Source organism: Macaca fascicularis, chromosome 1 (assembly GCF_037993035.2).
Source record: "Macaca fascicularis isolate 582-1 chromosome 1, T2T-MFA8v1.1".
Lineage (NCBI taxonomy): Eukaryota > Metazoa > Chordata > Mammalia > Primates > Cercopithecidae > Macaca > Macaca fascicularis.
This window is the reverse complement of record NC_088375.1, coordinates 208,856,317-208,876,414: the sequence shown is the minus strand read 5'-3', so window position 1 is coordinate 208,876,414 and position 20,098 is coordinate 208,856,317. Positions and strand designations below refer to the sequence as shown.

Here is a 20,098-nt window from a genome sequence, read left to right as displayed (position 1 = left end):
TCGCTTGAACTCGGGAGGTGGAGGTTGCAGTGAGTCGAGATCGCGCCACTGCACTCCAGCCTGGGCAACAAGAACGAAACTCCGTCTCAAAAAAAAAAATTTTTTTTTTTTTTAAATATTTGCTGGGCGTGGTGGTACATGCTTGTAGTCTAAGCCACTCGGGAGGCTGAGGTGGGAGCATCACTTGAGCCCAGGAGATCAAGGCTGCAGTGGGCTTGAGGTCAGGGGTTCAAGACCAGCCTGGCCAACATAGTGAAATCCAATCCCATTTTTAGTACAGTATTATTCTGTACTAAAAATAGAATAATTAGCTGGGCGTGGTGGCGGGTACCTGTAATCCCAGCTACTCAGGAAGCTGAGTCAGGAGAATGACTTGAACCTGGGAGGCGGAGGTTGCAGTGAGCCAAGATCGTGCCACTGCACTCCAGCCTGGGTGACAAGAGCGAAACTCTGTCTCAAAAAAAAGGGGGTGAGGGGGTGGGATACAATTCAGGACCAGCCAAATGAAGAGAGACATAGGGTGAGGTCCAGGAGCATCCTGAGAGCAGAGCTTCCATGCCCTCTCCTTGTGTGGAATAAGAGCATGTAAACACAGCACATTTATGTGTTTACCTACCAGGAAGCTCCAGTGAGCTTCTGTGTCCAGAGTTTTTAGTTGGAGTTTCATTTATGTAGGCATGATGAAACTCAATCACCCATCCCTCTCCCTTCCCCATAGTAGATTAGGTTCAAAGCAGTTGGTTTTTCTGGTGATCTGCATCCATTCTGAGTCATAGTATTGGCATAAATTTACTCATGATGGGTTCTGACCCACTCCTGTCCAATTCAGGAAATTCCAAGGGCTTAGAGGTTACCTCCCAGGAACCAGGTACAGAGACCAGACAAATTCTGTATTTCACAACAGAAATGCTGCCAGTTTTTAAAAACTGCCCTAGAAGCCTTTCTCTGTCCTTGATTTGAAAGTTCATTAATTCTTTAGTTTTATACTCAAATCCTAAATGGCAAAATTTATTTAGCTTCCTGCCTTCATTGCAGTAGAACAACATTCACAACCTCAAGGGTTGCTTCAAAAAAAGTTGATGTGGCTGGGTGTGGTGGCTCATGCCTGTAATCCCACCACTTTGGAGGCCAAGTTGGGTGAATGGCTTGAGGCCAGGAGTTGGAGACCAGCCTGAAAAACATGGCAAAACCCTGTCTCTACAAAAAATAGAAAAATTAGCCTGCCGTGGTAGCATGTGCCTGTAGTCCCAGCTACTCCAGGGGCTGAGGTAGGAGGATCACTTGAGCCTGGGAGGTGGAGGCTGCAGTCAGCTGAGATCACACCACTGCACTCCAGCAGGGTCATAGTGGAGTGAAGGGTAGAGACAAACTTGACATTTCTTCTTCTAGGTCAAAGGTCGCGATAAACATATAAATAATTTGAAAAAGAAATGTCAGAAGGAATCAGAGCAGAACCGGGAGAAGCAGCAGCGTATTGAGACCTTGGAGCGCTACCTGGCTGACCTGCCCACCCTGGAAGACCATCAGAAGCAGAGCCAGCAGGTAGCAGCAATGTCTTGGCATGCCTGGGGTGATCAGGGAGTGGCCAGGCAGGGGAACTTTTTCATCATCTGCTGTATGCAGTTATCCTGTGACTTCCTGAAAGGATAATCCCAAAGCAGTCATGTCCAGATTCACATTTGTCAGATTTGTAACCAGACTGCAAATTTTTGAGGTACCCAGAGTCTTCCTTATGTTAAATATAGTGAACCCCAAGTTTCTCTTCAAAGAATCAGTATGTTCAGCTCTCTTACTCTTTATTTTAAAGTTGAACTTCCAGGTTCTCTTCGCCCTCTTGCTTCTAGTTTCATTAAACAACCTTTTCCACCAGTTTTAATCAGTAGTTCACATCTGTTCCCCTGGTCACCTGCTCCGTCCTGACTCATCCCGGTCACCTGCTTTGACCTGAGTCTCCCCGGTCACCTGCTCTGACCTAAGTCACCTTTAGTTACTTGTTCCTAACTGTCCTTCCCACCAAACTACTCACCGCCCCGCCCACTCTGGCTCATACACCTGCTCTCTTTAAAATAGCCAATCAGAATTAGCTTAGACTGTGTGGTTCAACCCTAGCCAATAGGGGAACAACATAGCAGTAAGGACGACCTGCTTCAGGAATAAGAACTCCTTCCCTTCCCCTGTCCAGTTGTGCTTTTGCCATTGTTCCATCTGCGAGGAGCACCCTTTCTGCAGAAAGTAAAAATTGCCTTGCTGGGGAAATTAAATGTATGTTTGAGTGCTATTTCTTTGCGACACCAAGGAACAAACATTTTGCATTTCTAACACTTGACTTATTTGACCTAAATGTGGGATCCTGTTTCTCAGCTTAAGGATTCTGAGTTGAAGAGCACAGAGCTGCAGGAGAAAGTGACTGAGCTGGAGAGTTTGCTGGAGGAGACCCAGGCAATCTGCAGAGACAGGGAGACTCAACTGGAAAGCCTGAGGCAGAGAGAAGCAGAATTTTCCTCTGCTGGACATAGGTAAATAACCCTGTGGGATTGAGAGGAATGGAGAGAGTTTTTTGTCATAGCCATCCTGCTTACTTACCTGTGTGACTTTGGGTGATTTGGGAAAATCATTTTACTTCTCTTGAGCTTTGTTTTCTTTGGACTGTGAATAATAAGGAAGCAGCTTTTATATCTTTGGCATGGAGTAGGGATGCAGTGGGGGCTTATCTTCATAGCCTTTGTAAGGATCTAACCCCGTGTCTGGCACATAATTCTTAGTATGTGTGTGTTGAATAAATGAAAGCACTTTATAAACTGGGAAATGAGGTATCTGTATACTTTCAAAAGTGGGTACTGGTGGTAAGAACTGAGAGTTATCCACAGTTCGAGCCATGTAGTTAATAAAGGCTACCAGGAGCATCTGTTTCTCCTCAGCCCTAGGGATTGTTCTCCATTGCCATGACAGGTTCTGAGAACAAACAAGATGCCATAATGTACTCTCAGGGTGTCTTGGGAATCTCCTCCATATTAATAGCAGTTTCTGTGTTTCAACAGCCTCTTGGACCAATTCCAGTTTCTAATGGGATAGATTGGATTTCTCATGCCATATTTAACCACAGTGTCCCTGTTGTTTATCTCAGCAGTTGGGCTTTGCTATAAGTAATTGTAGGGACCCACTGGAGGAAACCATTGGTCAGAGTCAGAAGTGGGGTTAGAGGACAAAGTTGGCTTTGCGCCAGACTGTGTGTGCCAAGAAAACAGCTTTTGCATTTTCTGAACTTCCTACAATGTACATGTATGACTTACAATCTAAATACATGTGATAAATATGTATTTTTAAAATATCAAAACAAAATATACAAGAGCCTTGGGCAGGTAGAGAATTGGTGTCACATTGTATAGATTCTGGCCCCTAGGGAAGAGAATTAACATACACTGAGCAGCTTTTGTGTGGCACCCCTTATATTACAACAGACCTAAGTATTATCCCCAGCTACCACTTGGAGGGGACTAAATGTCTTGCCTCAAAATGTTCAATAAATAGCAGAACCAAGAATCAAAGCCACTTGTCTCTAACTTCAGAGTTCTTGAAGGGGCCACTGTCTTTCAGCCTGCAAGATAAACAGTCTGTGGAGGAGACCAGTGGAGAAGGTCCAGAAGTGGAAATGGAGTCCTGGCAGAAGCAATACGATTCGCTCCAAAAGGTGACTGAGGATGTCCAGGCTGTAACGGAGGGTAGGCTGGGAGGAAAGAGAAGATTGTGTATTGGGAGGCAGACATGAATTCTTGGCTTTGGGCTATCTAGGATTTGTTACCAAGAGCTTTTCTTTCTTTTCTGAGAAGTCACCCTGTATAGTAATTTGTATTTAGAATGTCATCCTTATAACAGGCAAACTTGACTCACGTAGAATACAGGCAAAAGTAAGAGGAGGGGTGATATGCCTCTGAATGTCTAGATTAGATGACCCAAAATGGTACTGTAAAGTTTGGTGTACTTTCATGGCTCAGGCCCATACAGAACCCTGAATTGATTCAGAGAACACCTGCAGTCTTTAAAAGACAAGAAACCAGGCCTGTTTAGGGTCCCTTCTTGGATAATCAGTATGACCAAAGCTGTAAATAACAACCACCATAATAGCGCTAGAAATGGCAACCTTCATTAAACTGAATTTTTAGCCATGTCCTTGTACCAAAGAACAAGAGTTTGCACTGGCTATATATAAAGTTGATTCCACTGGCCTGCAGTTATTAGGGTGAGAGTTCCCTTTCCCCAGTAGTGGTCATGGGTCCACACTACATTCCTGTATAAACCTTTGTGATTGGAGCACAGTACTGTGAAGCTAGTTAGCCAGGATTAGGAGTCTGGTTTATATTTCTGTAGGTAGAGTTCACTAATCTGTATCCTGGTCTCGCTGTTAATGGTCTAATAGCCAGACCACATGTCCTAGTGCAGCCCTGTTGCCCTCTGACCTCACTGTCAGCCTTGTGCTGGCAGCCTTCCTTGATAACTTTGCCTTTCAGATTGTGGAGAAGCAGCAACAGAAGATGGATCAGTTGCGCTCACAAGTACAGGTGAGCAGGAATCCTTGGGACATGGTGGGCAGAACTTAATGATGGAATCTCTAGAATTTAGCCAATATTTATTTTGTTCTCTGCTATGCAGGTTGCTCAGTGTTAGGGATACAAGAAGAATGAGACCCCAGTCAGTGCTTCCGAGCCTTGCTGAGAGGACACAAATATAGTAGGGAGTTTCAGCACAGTACTGTGAGAGCAGTGCCCACAGTATCCTGGGGGAGCACAGGAGAGTCAGTGGGAGGAATGGAGGTAAAAGAGAGGTTTCTGGAGATCCTGAACCTAGAAGGATGAGGAGTTAGCCAGGCAAAGAAGAGGAGGTGGATAGGATGTGTTGGATTCCAGATAGGAGGAACAGCATGAGTGGGAACATGGAGACATGAAACAGCATAGTTTAAACGTGGTGCTGCAAGCAGTTTGATACTGCTGAAGTATTCACTTTAAGTTGGCAAGTGGAGACCTGGGCATTCCAGGCTATGGGAGGGCATTTTCTATCAACTAAGTTAGTTTTTTTTATTTTTTATTTTTTGAGACGGAGTCTCGCTCTTGTCGCCCAGGCTCGAGTGCTATGGTGCAATCTTGGCTCACTGCAACCTCTGCCTCCCGGGTTCAAGCAGTTCCCCTGCCTCAGCCTCCCAAGTAGCTGGGATTACAGGTGCCCGCCATCATTTCCATCTAATTTTTGTATTTTTTTGTAGAGACGAGGTTTCACCACGTTGGCTAGGCTGCTCTCGAACTCCTGACTTCAGGTGATCTACCCGCCTCGGCCTCCCAAAGTGCTGGGATTACAGGCATGAGTCACCATGCCCAGTCTATGACAGCATTTAATTGGGATATGATGTGGTCAGGTTTGCAACTCAGGCTCAAGTGTGGAAGATTCGCATCCTGGAGAGAGGGAAGGTCCAGGGGACTGTTGGAGAAATTCTTGTGAGAGATGATGAGGGAACCTGGCATAAGGCAGCATAGCAGCAGGGAGATGTGAGGGGATAGATTTTTTTTTTTTTTTTTTTTTTTTTTTTGAGACAGAGTCTCGCTCTGTAGCCCAGGCTGGAGTGCAGTGGCCGGATCTCAGCTCACTGCAAGCTCTGCCTCCGGGGTCCACGCCATTCTCCTGCCTCAGCCTCTGGAGTAGCTGGGACTACAGGCGCCCACCACCTCGCCCGGCTAGTTTCTTTTGTATTTTTTAGTAGAGACGGGGTTTCACCGTGTTAGCCAGGATGGTCTTGATCTCCTGACCTCGTGATCCGCCCATCTTGGCCTCCCAAGGTGCTGGGATTACAGGCTTGCGCCACCGCGCCCGGCCCCCGAGGGGATAGATTTAAGTGACTTTAGGAGGTAACATCAAGTGGAATCAGTGACTGACAAGATGTAAGGGTTGAAGAACAGGGAAGAATCAAAGATGACTCCAGGTTTCTATTTTGGGCCAGAGTGGGAGTGTTTTTAACTGGGTTCTCCAAGAAATCTTGGGTAAAGCAGGTTCACTCAGTATCTCTTTGGACTCTAAAAGTTTTCACACCAAAACACCTGAAATGCACTTATTTTGAGGGAATAAATGGAGGCTGCAGCCTTGCCTTTGCCATTATGTGGATTGGGCTACGTCTATCTGGTTCACCTCTTTCAAGTCCTGTAAGGAGGTAGTCAAGCCTGGCAAGCATTTTAATATATACCCATTTAAAATCCCAGGTTTTTAGTAGAGTTTTTAATGGATCTCAAATTAAGTTTCCTAGAACCCTTGGGGTTCTACAAAGTTTGGAAAGGCCTGACATTTTAAATGGCACATTTACCTATGATAAGACTACTTAAGCAAATTAAAATATCAGGTGAGGCTGGGCACGGTGGCTCACGCCTCTAATCCCAGCGCTTTGGGAGGCCGAGGTGGGCAGCTCATGAGGTCAGGAGATTGAAACCATCCTGGCTAACAAGGTGAAACCCCATCTCTACTAGAATACAAAAAATTAATTGGGCGTGGTGTCACGCACCTGTAGTCCCAGCTACTCGGGAGGCTGAGGCAGGAGAATTGCTTGAACCTGGGAGGCAGAGGTTGCAGTGAGCTGAGATCACGCCACTGTACTCCAGCCTGGGCGACAGAGCAAGACTATATATATTATATATATATATATATATATATCAGGTGAATTTGTTGGAATTAGATGGATTCATCGTCACTTTGGATATTTCATGATCACGGGGTGTTTTCCTTGGCAGTTATATTTTTTTATTGATATAAAATGAGAAATATAAAAAAATTGCACACTTCAAATCAGTTTCAAAATTTGAGGAAAAATTGAATGAATGGAATGAGGCAGAAGTTTAAAAGCTTAAATATTTCCCTTCCCCTGACCCCTCCTACACACACGAACACACTTACACAGAACTCACTAGATTAGGCACCTGTGAGTATGCTCTCCTACCCCTTTCCATGTCTCTGAACAGCATTTAATAGACAGTATTGTCAAGAGCACTTGACTGTTAACTCCTAAAAGACAGGAACTGTTGGTGTTCTCCTCAGTGCCTGTCACAGTAAGCGCTCAGTAAATACTGAACTCAGCTGAATAGCACATTCCCTGCCCTCAAGAAAGTTTGTGTTTGAGTGGAGTGAAGGATCATGTGCATAGCCAACTAGAATATTAAGCAGATGTACTTGTAAGCCATGATGGATATGATAGCAAGGTAGGATTAGGATTAATTGGACCTGATTTGCAGATTGAAGAAAGCTCAGGTGGGCCTTGGAGGTTTCCTGGAGGTAACAGCAGAAGAGCAGCTTGAACAAAGGAAAAGGGAAGTGAGCAGAAGCATTGACGCTGCAGCCTTCAGGGATGAGGGCCAGTCATTCATTATGGCAGTGTAGAGGCTGGCCATGTGGAGGGTGGAAAGAGATATGGCTAGAAAAGTAGGTAGGAGCTACCGTGGCCTTGAATGCCCTGCTAAGAAGCTGACCTCTATTTGGTATGTGGTCAAGGGCTATAGGAGGGTTTAAATGGGAGGTCACAAATCAGGACTGTTGTAAAATGATTTCTTAGCAGGAATGTGTAGGTAGGGTGAGTCTTCACTATATAGTCCAAGCCAGCGGTGATATTGTTGGAACCAGACTTGTTACTCCTGTGTTCCCTCAACATCTTGGCTGTGTGATTCAGAGCCTAGAGCAGGAAGTGGCTCAAGAAGAAGGAACAAGCCAGGCCCTGAGAGAGGAGGCCCAACGAAGGGATTCAGCCCTGCAGCAGCTGCGCACAGCCGTGAAGGAGGTGAGTAGCATTAGTCAGACCTCTTGGTTCTGCCTCTACAAACCCGATTTCTTTGTATGCCCTCCCCATCTCTACTCCAATAGGGACCTCAGTGTTTGAAAGGGAAAGGTCCCTACTGAGCTTTGGGGGCAGAGGAAAGGTGCATTGCATCATCCTTTATATTACAGACCCTAAGCCTGTTTTAGCATGTCCATAATTATTACCTAGGAATGCTTTTTTTTTTCTTTCTTTTTTTTTTTTTTTTTTGGAGACAGTCTTGCTCTGTTGCCAGGCTAGAGTACAGTGGCACAATCTCGGCTCACTGCAACCTCCACCTCCCGAGTTCAAGCGATTCCCATCTCAGCCTCCTGAGTAGCTGGGACTACAGGCACGAGCCACCGTGCCCGGCTAATTTTTTGTATTTTAGTTGAGACGGGGTTTCACCACGTTGGCCAGGATGGTCTCCATCCCCTGACCTCGTGATTCGCCCACCTCAGCCTCCCAAAGTGCTGGGATTACAGGTGTGAGCCACTGCGCCAGGCCCAGGAATGCTTTTTGATGGGGAAAGTCATTCTCTCTTCCTTTGTCTTCTTGAAGCCGCAGGTTTCTGGGGTTGGGGAGTGGAGAGTTCGAGAAGACTGAGGATTTGGTGGCCTTCATGCACTAAACAGAGCTGTCAGCAGGGGGCAATCAAGTTCACTGACTGGCCTAGTACCTAGGAAGGAACCTCCTTTAGCTAGGATTGTCACATGGCCCAGTGTGGGTGGAGGGCCTGGGACTGAAGGAGGGACTCTATTCAGACTGTATAAAAACACAGTCAAGGTAGGAAGGGAAGGGAAGTGGATTAAGCTGTCAGGAAGAGAGGGAAACAGACAGACATACATGAATAGATGGTTTTTGTAATAAAGTCTGACTCCACTGAGGTGAGAGTTTGAAAAGGCAGGACTCGTTCCAGGGCTGGATCCTCCAGGTCCCAGCTTCTCCAGCCCCTCACCTAGTGGCTACTAGCTGTCGTACTGTCTTTCTTACTGTCTTTATTCCTTTGACACAACTGTGATCAGGCTGGCTGTTGGCCACTTTTGTCAGGGTGGCAGGGAGAGATTGAAACCAGTGTCTCCTCAGATTTCACGGTTCACGGTAAACCTTCTCTAATAGCCTGGCTAACAGAGTTGGCTGAGGGACTGACTTGAGATAGAGTTCCTAGGGGCGGGAGCATCTTCTCTGGTTCTTGAACAGAAACTTGGATGCTGATGATTCAGAACCAGTTGAGGGTTGGCTTCCTCTCTAGTGCTAGAGCCCTGTGGGCCCAGCCTACCCACAGGAAGAATCAGGCCTGATATTGATAGTGGGGGAAGTGCTAAAGCCTGTTGGCAGGGGTAGGGTTGGGGAAGGGGGGACACTGCCTATGACTCACCCATTCCTTCCACACCCACACATACATGCATAGATACTCTTCCTCTCCCTGGGCCTGAGTTAATGTGCTTACCCATCTGTCTGCTCAGCTTTCAGTGCAAAACCAGGACTTGATTGAGAAGAATCTGACACTCCAGGAACACCTGCGCCAGGCCCAACCAGGGTCTCCACCTTCACCAGACACAGCCCAGCTGGCACTTGAGCTGTACCAGGAGTTGGCTAGTTGCCTTCAAGATCTGCAGGCTGTCTGTAGCATTGTGACCCAGAGGGCCCAGGGCCATGATCCCAATCTCTCCCTGCTCCTAGGCATTCACTGTGAGTCCTCAGACCAGTCTGGGGCCCAGGAAGGAGGGGCCTTCTTTCTCTTCTCTCTCCCATCCCACTTTCCCATATTCTTACAGTAATATGTAGACAGAGTACATAGGCCTGGCCACTGCCCTCTGGACATTTATTTGTTTCGCAAAGTAGGTGTTCATAAATCTGTTTTTGGAAACAACCTATGGGGTACTTGCATGCAGGACAAACTAAAAGCAGGCCTTCAGCAGCAAATTAACCCACTGTCCCCAGATGCTTTTTTTAAAGTGTATGTCCCAAGACTGTGAGTTCAAGATACTGCCTATCCATACTGTGCCCTCCACATGAAAGTGTCTTGCAACTAACATTCTCTTGAAATGTTCTCCCCAGCAGCACAGCACCCAGAGACTCAGCTAGATTTGCAGAAGCCAGATGTGATCAAGAGGAAACTAGAGGAGGTTCAACAGCTGCGTCGTGACATTGAGGACTTAAGGACCACCATGTCAGACAGATATGCCCAGGACATGGGAGAAAACTGTGTCACACAGTGAGGAATTCTGGGGGATTCCCCCAGGGAGGATCTGGGCTGCTGAGAGACTAGTCCAGCAGGTTTCTGCCCTGACATTCTCTTGTCTGCTGTTCCCAGAGAGAAGTGTCAGAAGGGGAGGGGAGAGCCTGCATCTGGAGGCCAAGGGCTTAGGGAACTGTCCTACCCCACACTGGCATGTTGGATTATGTTTGTCCTGCTAATTCACTCTCAACGGTGAGTTACTAATTAACTTTTGGCAGGTACAACAGATGAGTCCTCACAAACTGTTCCCAGCCCTAGGCTGACATCAGAGACGAACAGGCTGTTCACCTTTCTTCATCCAATGGGATGGATCCCTGTTAATTCCCACTTCACACCTTGGTCCTGCTGATTAGAGAGCTCATCAGAGGGGCCTGGAAAGGCCGAGCGAGTACTAGTAACAATGGCCATTTAAGAATTCTCAGGCCCCATGTTCCAGCTTTCCTGGGAACACTGAGCTGGCTTTCTGGGTTTTCTCATGCCTGGTCTCACTGCTTCTTCCTCAGGGCTCTTCTTGTCCCAGAAGCCTCAGGGTAGTGTGTTGGTTAGCACATAACTACTAGGATTGGGGCCCTAGGGATTATAGCCGGGACTCTAATCTGCCTACCATGCCATTTAACAAGAGATCCCACTCTCCAGCTGCCTTGTGTCCCTAGGGCCCTGGCCATGTGTTTAGCACAGCCCCTTTCTCCTTTGTTCTCAGGCCTTCCAGGTAGCCCCCTTCCTGGACTTAAGAGTGCAAACTCTTCTCTGTGGTTCTAGCCTTGGGTAGAATTATATCCCAAAGACCACAGCGCAACTGTCAAGCTGCTTACCCCCTCACCGAGGGCTACAGCCTGTGCCCAGCCCTTTAATTTGTGCCTCTCTTGTATTGGGGGTGGTGGGGATTATTCCTCTCCCTTTCCTGCTCTGGCCTCCTTGAAAGTTCAGAGTACCCAGTATAAGTCAGCTTTAAAGTACAGCTTTTAATGTTTCCTGGGTTGTTTCTCTGGGGCTTTAGGGAGGGCCCTTTGCCCTCTGGTTTTTCTTGCCTCCTGGTTTAGGGAGCATCTCACACTTGTTAGTGTCTGGTTGGTGGGCCAGCCATGCCTCATCTAGATCTGGAGCCAGGCCAGGCAGGGGCCATGTGTGGGCCAGTCAGCCACTACAAGATTTTTGCTAAGCTTTGGGCTGTTGGCAGCATCTTGGACCTCATGCCTGAGCCTGAATGAGGCTCTTTCTTAAGTGTTTTTACAAGTTTGTGTTTTATTTATGGAGTGACTTATCCCTTCCATTCAGAGCAGCCCCACCCAGCCAGCCCTTCAGCCTCTGGGCTCCTGCCTCTTAAAGGCAGAGCCGTCTGGTTGGTCTCCACCCTGTGCATTGGGAGCCCAGCCACCATGCTCACGGGTATTTTTCCTCATAAAGTTTATAACCAGTTATTTATATGAATCTTTGTTATGTCAACTTGTTTGTATTGCCTATTTTGATTATAAAATAAAATATCTTAACAGACTCCTCAGTTTTCCATACCCTTCCATTACCACCACCACGCTATTCTACCCCTCACTTTGGTTTGTTAGAGCCAAAGTCTGGGTTTTCAGCCAGGTCCCCCAGGTAGCAGCATGGAGGAACCTTTGTCAGGTCCAGCCTCCTATCCCTCTCTCTGCCAGTTCTGCTCCTCTGTCGTTCTGTAGGACCAGATCTCTTCCCACTCACTTTCTGTTGGGCAAACTTTCCCTGAGTCACAGCAGAAGTTTGTCACTGGAAAGTTTCAGCAGTCCTCGCAGGAAGTTGGCAGCCTCTGGGTTGCTGTGAGGAAGTGGCTTTACCCGAGCAAGGGTTGTCTTTCTGGGCTGTTACCTGCCTGAGCCTTGGACCAGGGGGACATCTGAGAAGCATTATGTTGAATGCCAGATAGCTAGGTTTCCAAAATTGGGTTGGTTGCTGGAGTCTGTCCCCTCAACTCCTGAATTGCTGGGAGGAGTAGCAGTTTGGGGCATGCATGCATGGAGCTGGGGTTGAGCTTGGACCACCCCAAGACCAGGGGTGGATCTTAGGTCAGCTTGACCCTAGGGTCTCAAGAATCCTGACACCACCCTCTACCGCCACACCTCCCAGCTGTCAGCCTTGGTCTCCATCTGGTTCCTTGGGGGTGTGGCCTCTGCATCCTGCCACCACCCTTGTCTAAACCTTCCCACCTGAGTGGAGAGGAACTTGGGGGGGGGAAATGTAAGCATGGGCTCTTCCTATCCCCTAGGGTTAGTGGTGTGTTGGCGGGGGAGAGGGGGGTTTCCTTGGAGCAAGGTACCTTAATATGAGAACTTTGGGTCTGAAAGCAGCTCAAGCCTTCCAAAGCCCCAAGCTGCCCTGTACTATTTAGGGCACCTCCTCCTGGAGACAGCGGCTCTGGTAGATGGGAAGTTGGATGCACCAAACCTGTGTGCGGTTGGAGAGGCGGCTTCTGCCAGACCCTCTCCCGGGCCTTTCCTGCCACCCAGCTCCTCCCCAGGCACACTGAGCTCCAGATCAGGGAAGGGCCGAAAAGGACGAGCAGGGCAGCCACAGAAGGGGCGGCCCTGCGTGGGACGGGTCCCTCTGCGCGCCTGGTCACCCAGGGGGAAGGGAAGGGGCCTCCGGCGCGCGGGGCGGTGTCGCGCAGGCCCCGCCCCGCCTGCCCGCGCCGCCCATTGGTCCCGAGCGCGATGACTTGCGGGCGGAGCAGGAAGGAAACCGCTCCCGAGCACGGCGGCGGCGTCGTCTCCCGGCAGTGCAGCTGCCACTACTGCCGCTCTCTGCCCGCCAGCCCGTCTACCCCCAGCATGAGCGGCCTGCGCGTCTACAGCACGTCGGTCACCGGCTCCCGCGAAGTAAGTGTGCGCCCGGACTGGCGCTGGAGGGGGGAGAGCTCAGGGCTGTGTCCCAGTGTTTTGGACTCTGGCGCCCGGGACCCGCCCCCACGACGGGGACGGGGTGGGGGAGTGCGTCGGCGAGGTGCTGGGCACTGTCTCCCGGATCCGGTCCCGAGGCCCCATCCTGAGCGTCTTCATCGGGCATCCTGGGTCCTTTGCAGCTGCAGCATGAACTTCCCGTGCCCATCCCCCATCAACCCCACATCCATTCTCTGCACTCCCACTACCAGGCTGACCCTGACCACGACGGCAGCCTGCTCTTCCGGGGCCTGGGGGGCTTGCCCTGCCCTCCCCACCCTGAGCCTGATCCCACTTCCCTTCACTCTGACCCCCTCCCCGTAGTTGATCCCTCTTTTCATCCTGCACCACCTCAAGCCTGACTCATCCTCCCAACTCCTAGAGGCCAGAACCCTCCCCTAGTGTGGAGGGGGGTCGGGGGGACAAAAGCTCCTGGTCACAGCCTCTCTCACCCTGCCCAGCATTCCCCCCATAAATCCTCCAGCCTATCCAATAACCCCTACCCACCCTCTGTCCCCAGATCAAGTCCCAGCAGAGCGAGGTGACCCGAATCCTGGATGGGAAGCGCATCCAATACCAGCTAGTGGACATCTCCCAGGACAACGCCCTGAGGGATGAGATGCGCGCCTTGGCGGGCAACCCCAAGGCCACCCCACCCCAGATTGTCAACGGGGACCAGTACTGTGGGGTATGGGGGGGGACTCGGGGGTGGGGGGAGTGTTGGAAGAGGGCTCTGGCCAGGGTCAGATCTGCCACAAAGCACTTGGGCCTCCTGCATTCAGGTGACCACCCCTTGCCTCCCCTTCCCCAGGACTATGAGCTCTTCGTGGAGGCCGTGGAACAAAACACGCTGCAGGAGTTCCTGAAGCTGGCCTGAGTCAAGCCTGTCCAGAGTTCCCCTGCTGGACTCCATCACCACACTCCCCCAAGCCTTCACCTGGCCATGAAGGACCTTTTGAACAACTCCCTGTCATTCCTATCCTAACCTTAGAGTCCCTCCCGCAATCCAGGCCACTTCTCCTCCCTCCTCTCTAAATGTAGTCCCCTCTTCTCCATCCAAAGGCAACATTCCTTACCCATTAGTCTCAGAAATTGTCTTAAGCAACAGCCCCAAATGCTGGCTGCCCCCAGCCAAGCATTGGGGCCGCCATCCTGCCTGGCACTGGCTGATGGGCACCTCTATTGGTTCCATCAGCCAGAGCTCTGCCAAAGGCCCCGCAGTCCCTCTCCCAGGAGGACCCTAGAGACAATTAAATGATGTCCTGTTCCATTGGCACTGTGTCTGGTTGGTTGTGGCCTGGGCTTCCTGGGTCCCTGCCCTGGGCAAGGTTGGTAGTTGTGACTGTGCTGAGACTGTGCTCTGTGGGAAGGGTGGCTGAGCTGTTCTCATGGGACTGTCACCTCTGTGTTAGTGCATGTGTTTGGATATGTCTGGTACACACATACCTGTATGGATCAGTGGTTTCTGGAGAAGTCTGGGTGGGTCACCCTCCAGTTCACATGCATGTGGTGTCCATATCACGCTTGTTTGTGCCTTGGTGTGTACTGCACATTTGCATGCCTGTCAGTGAGTGTGGCCATCCCATGCACCTGTGTTGGAGCACAATGGCTAAGTATGAGTGTGTCATGGGAGGTGGGTACCCAGCTGCAGTTCTGCTAGTTTGGGGGCATGGGTCCAGTGGCAAAATGGCTTTGTGCAGTGTTGAGGTGTCCCCACAAGTTGGTGGGTCTGTGCCTGTGCCCAGGTATCTGCTGGCTGCACACTACACAGTGAGGCTCTGCTGTCCCAGCTGAGAATGTAAACCCAGCTGGGGCCAGCTCCTTCCCCCCACTGCATCCCTCCCTTCACAGGATCCACTTAGCCCTTCTTGGGAGAAAGAGGAACCTAGAAGACAAAGACCCAGCAGCCAGGCCCGCCAGCTGGGGCTCAAGTTACCAAGGGGCGGGTCGGCACCGCCCCCTCCCTGGACCAGCTGGTCCCAGGCCTTTCCTACGTGCCTGGCAAGATGGCCCACCCCTGAGAGCCTGGCGGAGCAGCGGGTTGAGGGGGCGGGCGCTTTATTGGGGGCTGGGACTGGGGCCGGGACCGGGACTAGGACTGAAGTTCGGGCTGGAATTTGGGGCTCGGCGTGCCCGCAGCAGCAGTGCTGCTTTGGGCACGAGGCCTGCAGCCTGCAGCGTGAGTGCATCGTCCTGGTAGAGGGTGGGTGGGAATGTGCTGAAGATCTCAAAGGCAGAGGCATCCATGGCCCTGGGGACCAGGCAGAGCAGATCAGGCTGGGCAGTGAGGCCAGAGCCCCTCTGTGGTCCCAGCCCTGCCCTGTGCCCACCTGGCCTGCGCTAGCAGGGCTCGCACATCCCCAATGGTGTTATCAGGCTGCATCATCAGTAGGAAGGACTGTTCCCCATTCTCAGACTTGATGCGCAGCATGGAGAGCGGGGGTGCTGGCGTGTTGGGCGACTCCTGGCTCCTGCACAGCCCAGAGGCCATCAGCGCTCGGTGACCCAATGCCCCCAGGCCCTCACCTCCTTGTCCTGCCCTCACCTCTCTCGCTCAGCGGCCAAGGTGGGCGTCTCCACCACAATCTCCTGGATCCGGGCAGGCAATGGGCAGCAGTTCTGGAAGGTATCAATGGAGGGTGGACAGAGCCCTAGGCCCCATTTGAGTCATTCCCACAATCCTTAAAGGGACACATCCTTGACCAGGGACAGATGAGACCAGTGAGCAAAGCAGGAGGGGGTGTTCTGTATAAACCAAGGCCAGAGGAGAGGCAATGGAAGGGGAAGGAGGTTCTGGGAGGCAGCCCCATGGTTCCCCCCCAGGTAACCCCCGGTTTCGGTCTAATGGAGACAGAAACCCACACAGATGATGATCAGGCTGGAAGCCCACCCCAGCCTGGGGTCAGGGAAGGCTTCCCTCGGAAAATGACAACTGAGCTGTGACTGAAGGATAAGTGGGAGTCCTTAGAAATGGAATGGGTGCAGGGATATTCCAGACAGCATCAACAGAGATCCTGGGGTCAGGGAAAGCTTCCTAGAGGTGGTGACACATTTGGGCAACTGCCAGCATTATGTGTGGCTGAAGCTGGGGCTCAATTGGACTGGAAGGAATAGGTTGGTGTGAGGAGGGGCCTGGCAATATAGGACGGGCCTTGAGTGCCAGCATAAGGAACATGGCTTTATCTCAAGAACCACTGGAAGATATCAACAGGGAAGGCAGCCTGGAGGATGGTCAGCAGGGGCAGGAGTGGCAGTGGGAGGCAGCTGTCTGGGAGAGATACTCTGGACCCTAGACTAGGGTGGTGGGTGGTGGGAATCAGGAGAAGGGATGCATCTGGGAGAAGTTCTGGGGGTGGACAGACCAGACAGGACTTAGCAATGTGTGGGTGAGGGAGGCAGAGGAGGCCTGAGAAACTAAGGTTTGGTGCCTTTCACATGTGGACACCTAGGAAGAGAAGCAGGATAGGGGGCGAGGAGACAGAATGATGAGGGCTAAGGAGAATCTGAGGCAACCACGAAGGGAGTACCCAGTACTGAGCTGGATATTTTGGCCTAGACCTTGATGGGGTGGCCTGGGCCTTGGGCTCACCCCTGGCCTGGACTGACTTTAGTCCTCTTACAGCCAACCCACCTGCTTTCTAGGGCCCAGCCAGTGCCCTCACCAGCCTCACAGTTTCCAGGAGACAGTGGAGCAACAGCTCTGAGGGACTCATTAGGTGCCTCAAACTTGAGCCTCCAGATAAGACACTGTTCTGGCAGGCTGGACCAGGGCTGGTGCTAAAGTTCCCCCAAGAGGGCTGGGGGAGTTAGGGTTGGCCTCACCTGCAAGGTGTCCCTGATGGGGCCCCGGATGTCAATCACCTCGCCTTGCCGGATCACAAACTTGGGGAGCCTGTTCAGAAATTTCTCAGCAGTCATCCTGGAGCCTGCAGGGACAGCATTGGGAACCGGGGCCCAGGAAGGACTATGAGTGGTGATGGAGCCCCCCTGGAGTTTGTTCTGCAGTCCCCCGGCCCCCTGCCTCAACCTGGAGGCCAAACTCACCTGGGTGCTCCTCCGCCCTGTCCCAGGCCTTGTGCATCCGCTGCCGGCCCACCACACGGCCCTCGCCTGGAAAGGGGTCCAGCCCGTCCTCCAGGTAGACCTGATTGCGCAAGTCACTCACCTGGCAAGAAAGAAGGGTGACAGCAGTGGGCCCAGCTCTTCAGTCCTTGGCCCCACTTTTAGCCCTATCTGCCTAAACACAGGCCAAGGGTATGGTCTAATGCAACCCTCATTTTACATATGAGGAAAACCAGGCCTCAGGAGAGCCACAGTTCATACTGCTGTCATCTTCCTCAGCCCTGCTGCTCCTGCAAGCACCCCATCCAGGCCAGCTGAAGCTGCAGTACTGACACCCTCCTTGGAGACCCCCTCTCAGGAGCCTACCATGAAGGCAGAGTGTGAGGGGGTCAGGAGAGGACGAAGCCCCTGCTTTTTTCCAGTCTGCAGCACAAACTGCATCATCGTACATGGAACCTCACTTGCCTCATCAAGGCTCCGAGGCCCCCATTGTGGCACAAATGCCTTAAACACCCCCAGTCATGACTCATGCTGTTTCCTGAGCCCTGGTGACACATGCTGCCTCCCTGACACGCCCTCAGTGCGGCACTAACCCACCACCCTCTGGAACACGCAGCCTCACGGGCTCCGGTGGTGGCACCTACCCATGGGCCAGCTCTACCTTATGTCCTTGAGTCCCAACATCTGTCCCCTCTGTTTTGCATGTGGCTCACAGCACTGCCTCCCACCCTACCCAGATAGCTTCAGGAGACTTGGGGGATAGCCGGGTCACTTCTGCAGGGACCCCAGGTTGTCAAGGTGTCCTGAAAGTTGGGGAGGACTGGGAGGCAGTGGCCCTGCAGCCGAGGCTGTCTCCAGGGTGCCAGCAGAGGGCGCTGCCTGCTGCTCTGTTTCGGTCCTCCCTGCTCCCTTCCCAGCCCAGCTTCAGGCTTATCCTCCTGGAGGGCATCAAACTGGGGTCCCCCAGGGGGCACAGTGGCTTTCCCTCAGAATGGGAGGTGCCTGGGGAGGCTGTGTATCCTCACAGCCTCCAAAATCCCCAAAGGTGTGGTTTGAGGAGCAGCTCATCACCTTAAAGGGGACCCCATTGGGGTACAGTCGCTGGAGCTCTGAGGGAAAGAAGCCATCCAATATGTCTCGGAGGCAGCGCTGCAAGGGGAGAGGAAAAGTGAGCGGGTGGCCTGGGCCTTGGACCCACCCTGCCCTGCCACTAGTCTGGATGGCAGGCCCTAGATCCAGGGTCACCCAGTGCTGCACTCTGGAAGCTGAGTCCCAGGCCTTGGGGAAGGGGCATCTGCAAGTCGTGTGTGGGCCTGGGTGCCCCATGGAGGGCAGGCTGGACCTGGGGTGAACTGACTCCATCATCCCCAACTAACAGTGGGCAGCAGGGGCATTAGAACACCAACCCCCCAACACCGCTCCTACCTGTGTGGAGGGATCGTAGAAGGGTTGGAAGGGCCCGTCGAACATCATGATGCCATTCCGGTAGAGCTTCAGTGGGATGGGCTCAAGGGTACGCAGCCGTGCCCCGCCGGGCACTGGTGTCACCTGGGTGTCACCCTCTACCACCAGCTCACTAAGATCCTGCAGGCTGGCCAGCAGCCTGTCAAAGTCCACCTCAGGGGGTGCCAATGAGTCCCCTGGCAAAGAGGACAGACACCTATGAGCCGCCTCCTGGCTGCCGTGTCCCTAGCAGCCCTAGTCTCTGTGGCTCCCTCCCAGGCTGGGCAGTGGTCTTAGTGTCTCCTCAACTGACTCCCTGGGGAAAAGGAAGGACAACACTAGATAGTAACAGCAGCTATCTTCCTAAGAGCCAGCTTGGAACACGTACCCTGTCCATGTTTGCTACTGTGCCCAACTCCACCTTGCACACATGGTCCTTATGCCAACCCTGAGGCTTGAGGCAGGGGTATTTTTATTTATTTGAGAGAGTTTCACTCTTGTTGCCCAGACTGGAGTGCAATGGCACAATCTTGGATCACCGCAACCTCCCCTCCTGGGTTCAAGTGATTCTCCTGTCTCAGCCTCCCAAGTAGCTGGGATTACATGTGCATGCCACCACACCCGGCTAATTTTTGTATTTTTAGTAGAGATGGGGTTTCATCATATTGGTCAGGCTGGTCTGGAACTCCTGACCTCAGGTGATCAGCCCGCCTCAGCCTCCCACAGTGCTGGGATTACAGGCATGAGCCACCACGCCAGGCTGATGCAGGGGTTATTTAGCTCCATTTTACACATGAGGAAACAGGCCCACTGAGATGAAAAATGACTTGTCCCAAGCCAATTGGTGAGAGGAGGAACTGGGAAGGGAGTCGGGGCTGCCTCTCAAGTCTGTTTCCCCCACCCATCTCAGGAGAGGGAGGTCAGAAGAGGGACAGACGGCTCTTAGGGAGGATGTAGGGACAGCTGCTGGCCAGAACAGATATGGAACAGACCGTAGGTTGTGCAACTATTTCTGGGTCACAGACCCCTTTGAGAAGCTGACAAAGCTCTGTCCTCCTCTTCTGAAAAATGTGTGGCACATACAGCTGTGCACTGGCTTCGGGGGAGAATATGGAGTGGTGGGGCCAGCCATGACGGATAACAGAGCAGAAAAGTGGAGGACAGGTAGACGCTGGCTGGGGACAGACCAGGGGCCTGTTCTGTCATCTTTGATGGGACCTGGTCCCCAAGTAAGTCATCTGTTCGGGTGTGCCCTACAACACACCAGTAACTTTCGGGGCCTCGGAGAGGCTGTTTTTCACAGGACAGGCAGGCTGCGGCAGGATGTGGGTCAGGGCTCTGGGGACCCAATTCCTTTCCTCTCAGTGGTGCAGTGGCTGTACCAGGGAGGTGCAGATGTGCTTCCTGTTGCTTTTGCAGCAGGTGAAATGGTAGGCCCCAGCTGGCCTTCTCCTCTCCCCTACACTTCCTACCCCTGAAGGGGCTATACCTGCCCCCACCTCCTCCTGGGGTTCCCCCACAGTCCCTGAGATGCCCTGGAAAAACTCACCTAACAGAATGATACCAAGACATGATTTTAACAACTACTTTAAATACAAATAGGCAAACCTAAAAACAATAGCAGAATAGGTA

At 51.8% G+C, this 20,098-nt stretch overlaps 3 protein-coding genes across 56 annotated transcripts in view; 2 read left to right on the top strand and 1 right to left on the bottom strand.

Annotated features, from left to right (window-relative positions):
* Positions 1–11,547, top strand: part of CEP85 (centrosomal protein 85) — a 50,224-nt gene extending 38,677 nt beyond the window's left edge. For 6 of the 13 annotated variants that reach the window (XM_074015755.1, XM_065527110.1, XM_074015766.1 and 3 more), the window contains 7 exons: positions 1,390–1,542; positions 2,362–2,516; positions 3,595–3,688; positions 4,506–4,556; positions 7,691–7,798; positions 9,280–9,505; positions 9,878–11,547. In XM_074015755.1, the coding sequence (XP_073871856.1) occupies positions 1,390–1,542; positions 2,362–2,516; positions 3,595–3,688; positions 4,506–4,556; positions 7,691–7,798; positions 9,280–9,505; positions 9,878–10,035 (945 nt within the window). In that variant the 3' untranslated portion in view covers positions 10,036–11,547. Of the gene's footprint in view, positions 1–1,389; positions 1,543–2,361; positions 2,517–3,594; positions 3,689–4,505; positions 4,557–4,647; positions 4,871–7,690; positions 7,799–9,279; positions 9,506–9,874 lie in introns of those variants that run through there. The other 7 variants (XM_005544352.4, XM_065527102.1, XM_045377270.3 and 4 more) reach the window with 2 other exon arrangements.
* The window catches only part of UBXN11 (UBX domain protein 11), a 44,556-nt gene that overhangs the window by 3,311 nt on the left and 21,147 nt on the right, over positions 1–20,098 (bottom strand). For 33 of the 42 annotated variants that reach the window (XM_045377296.3, XM_005544343.5, XM_074015781.1 and 30 more), the window contains 7 exons: positions 18,449–18,663; positions 18,095–18,172; positions 17,006–17,126; positions 16,784–16,887; positions 15,507–15,580; positions 15,292–15,432; positions 15,003–15,212 (listed from right to left, as the gene is read on the bottom strand). In XM_045377296.3, coding sequence (XP_045233231.2) covers positions 15,020–15,212; positions 15,292–15,432; positions 15,507–15,580; positions 16,784–16,887; positions 17,006–17,126; positions 18,095–18,172; positions 18,449–18,663 — 926 coding nt within the window. In that variant the 3' untranslated portion in view covers positions 15,003–15,019. Of the gene's footprint in view, positions 1–11,485; positions 14,552–15,002; positions 15,213–15,291; positions 15,433–15,506; positions 15,581–16,783; positions 16,888–17,005; positions 17,127–18,094; positions 18,173–18,448; positions 18,664–20,098 lie in introns of those variants that run through there. The other 9 variants (XM_074015791.1, XM_074015795.1, XM_074015858.1 and 6 more) reach the window with 3 other exon arrangements.
* On the top strand, positions 12,437–14,237 carry SH3BGRL3 (SH3 domain binding glutamate rich protein like 3). Its single transcript, XM_005544340.5, is given in 9 exon segments — positions 12,437–12,487; positions 12,490–12,531; positions 12,534–12,607; positions 12,609–12,626; positions 12,628–12,739; positions 12,742–12,840; positions 12,843–12,901; positions 13,482–13,649; positions 13,773–14,237. Coding segments are annotated over 9 exon segments (678 nt in total). The 5' UTR covers positions 12,437–12,447; the 3' UTR covers positions 13,839–14,237.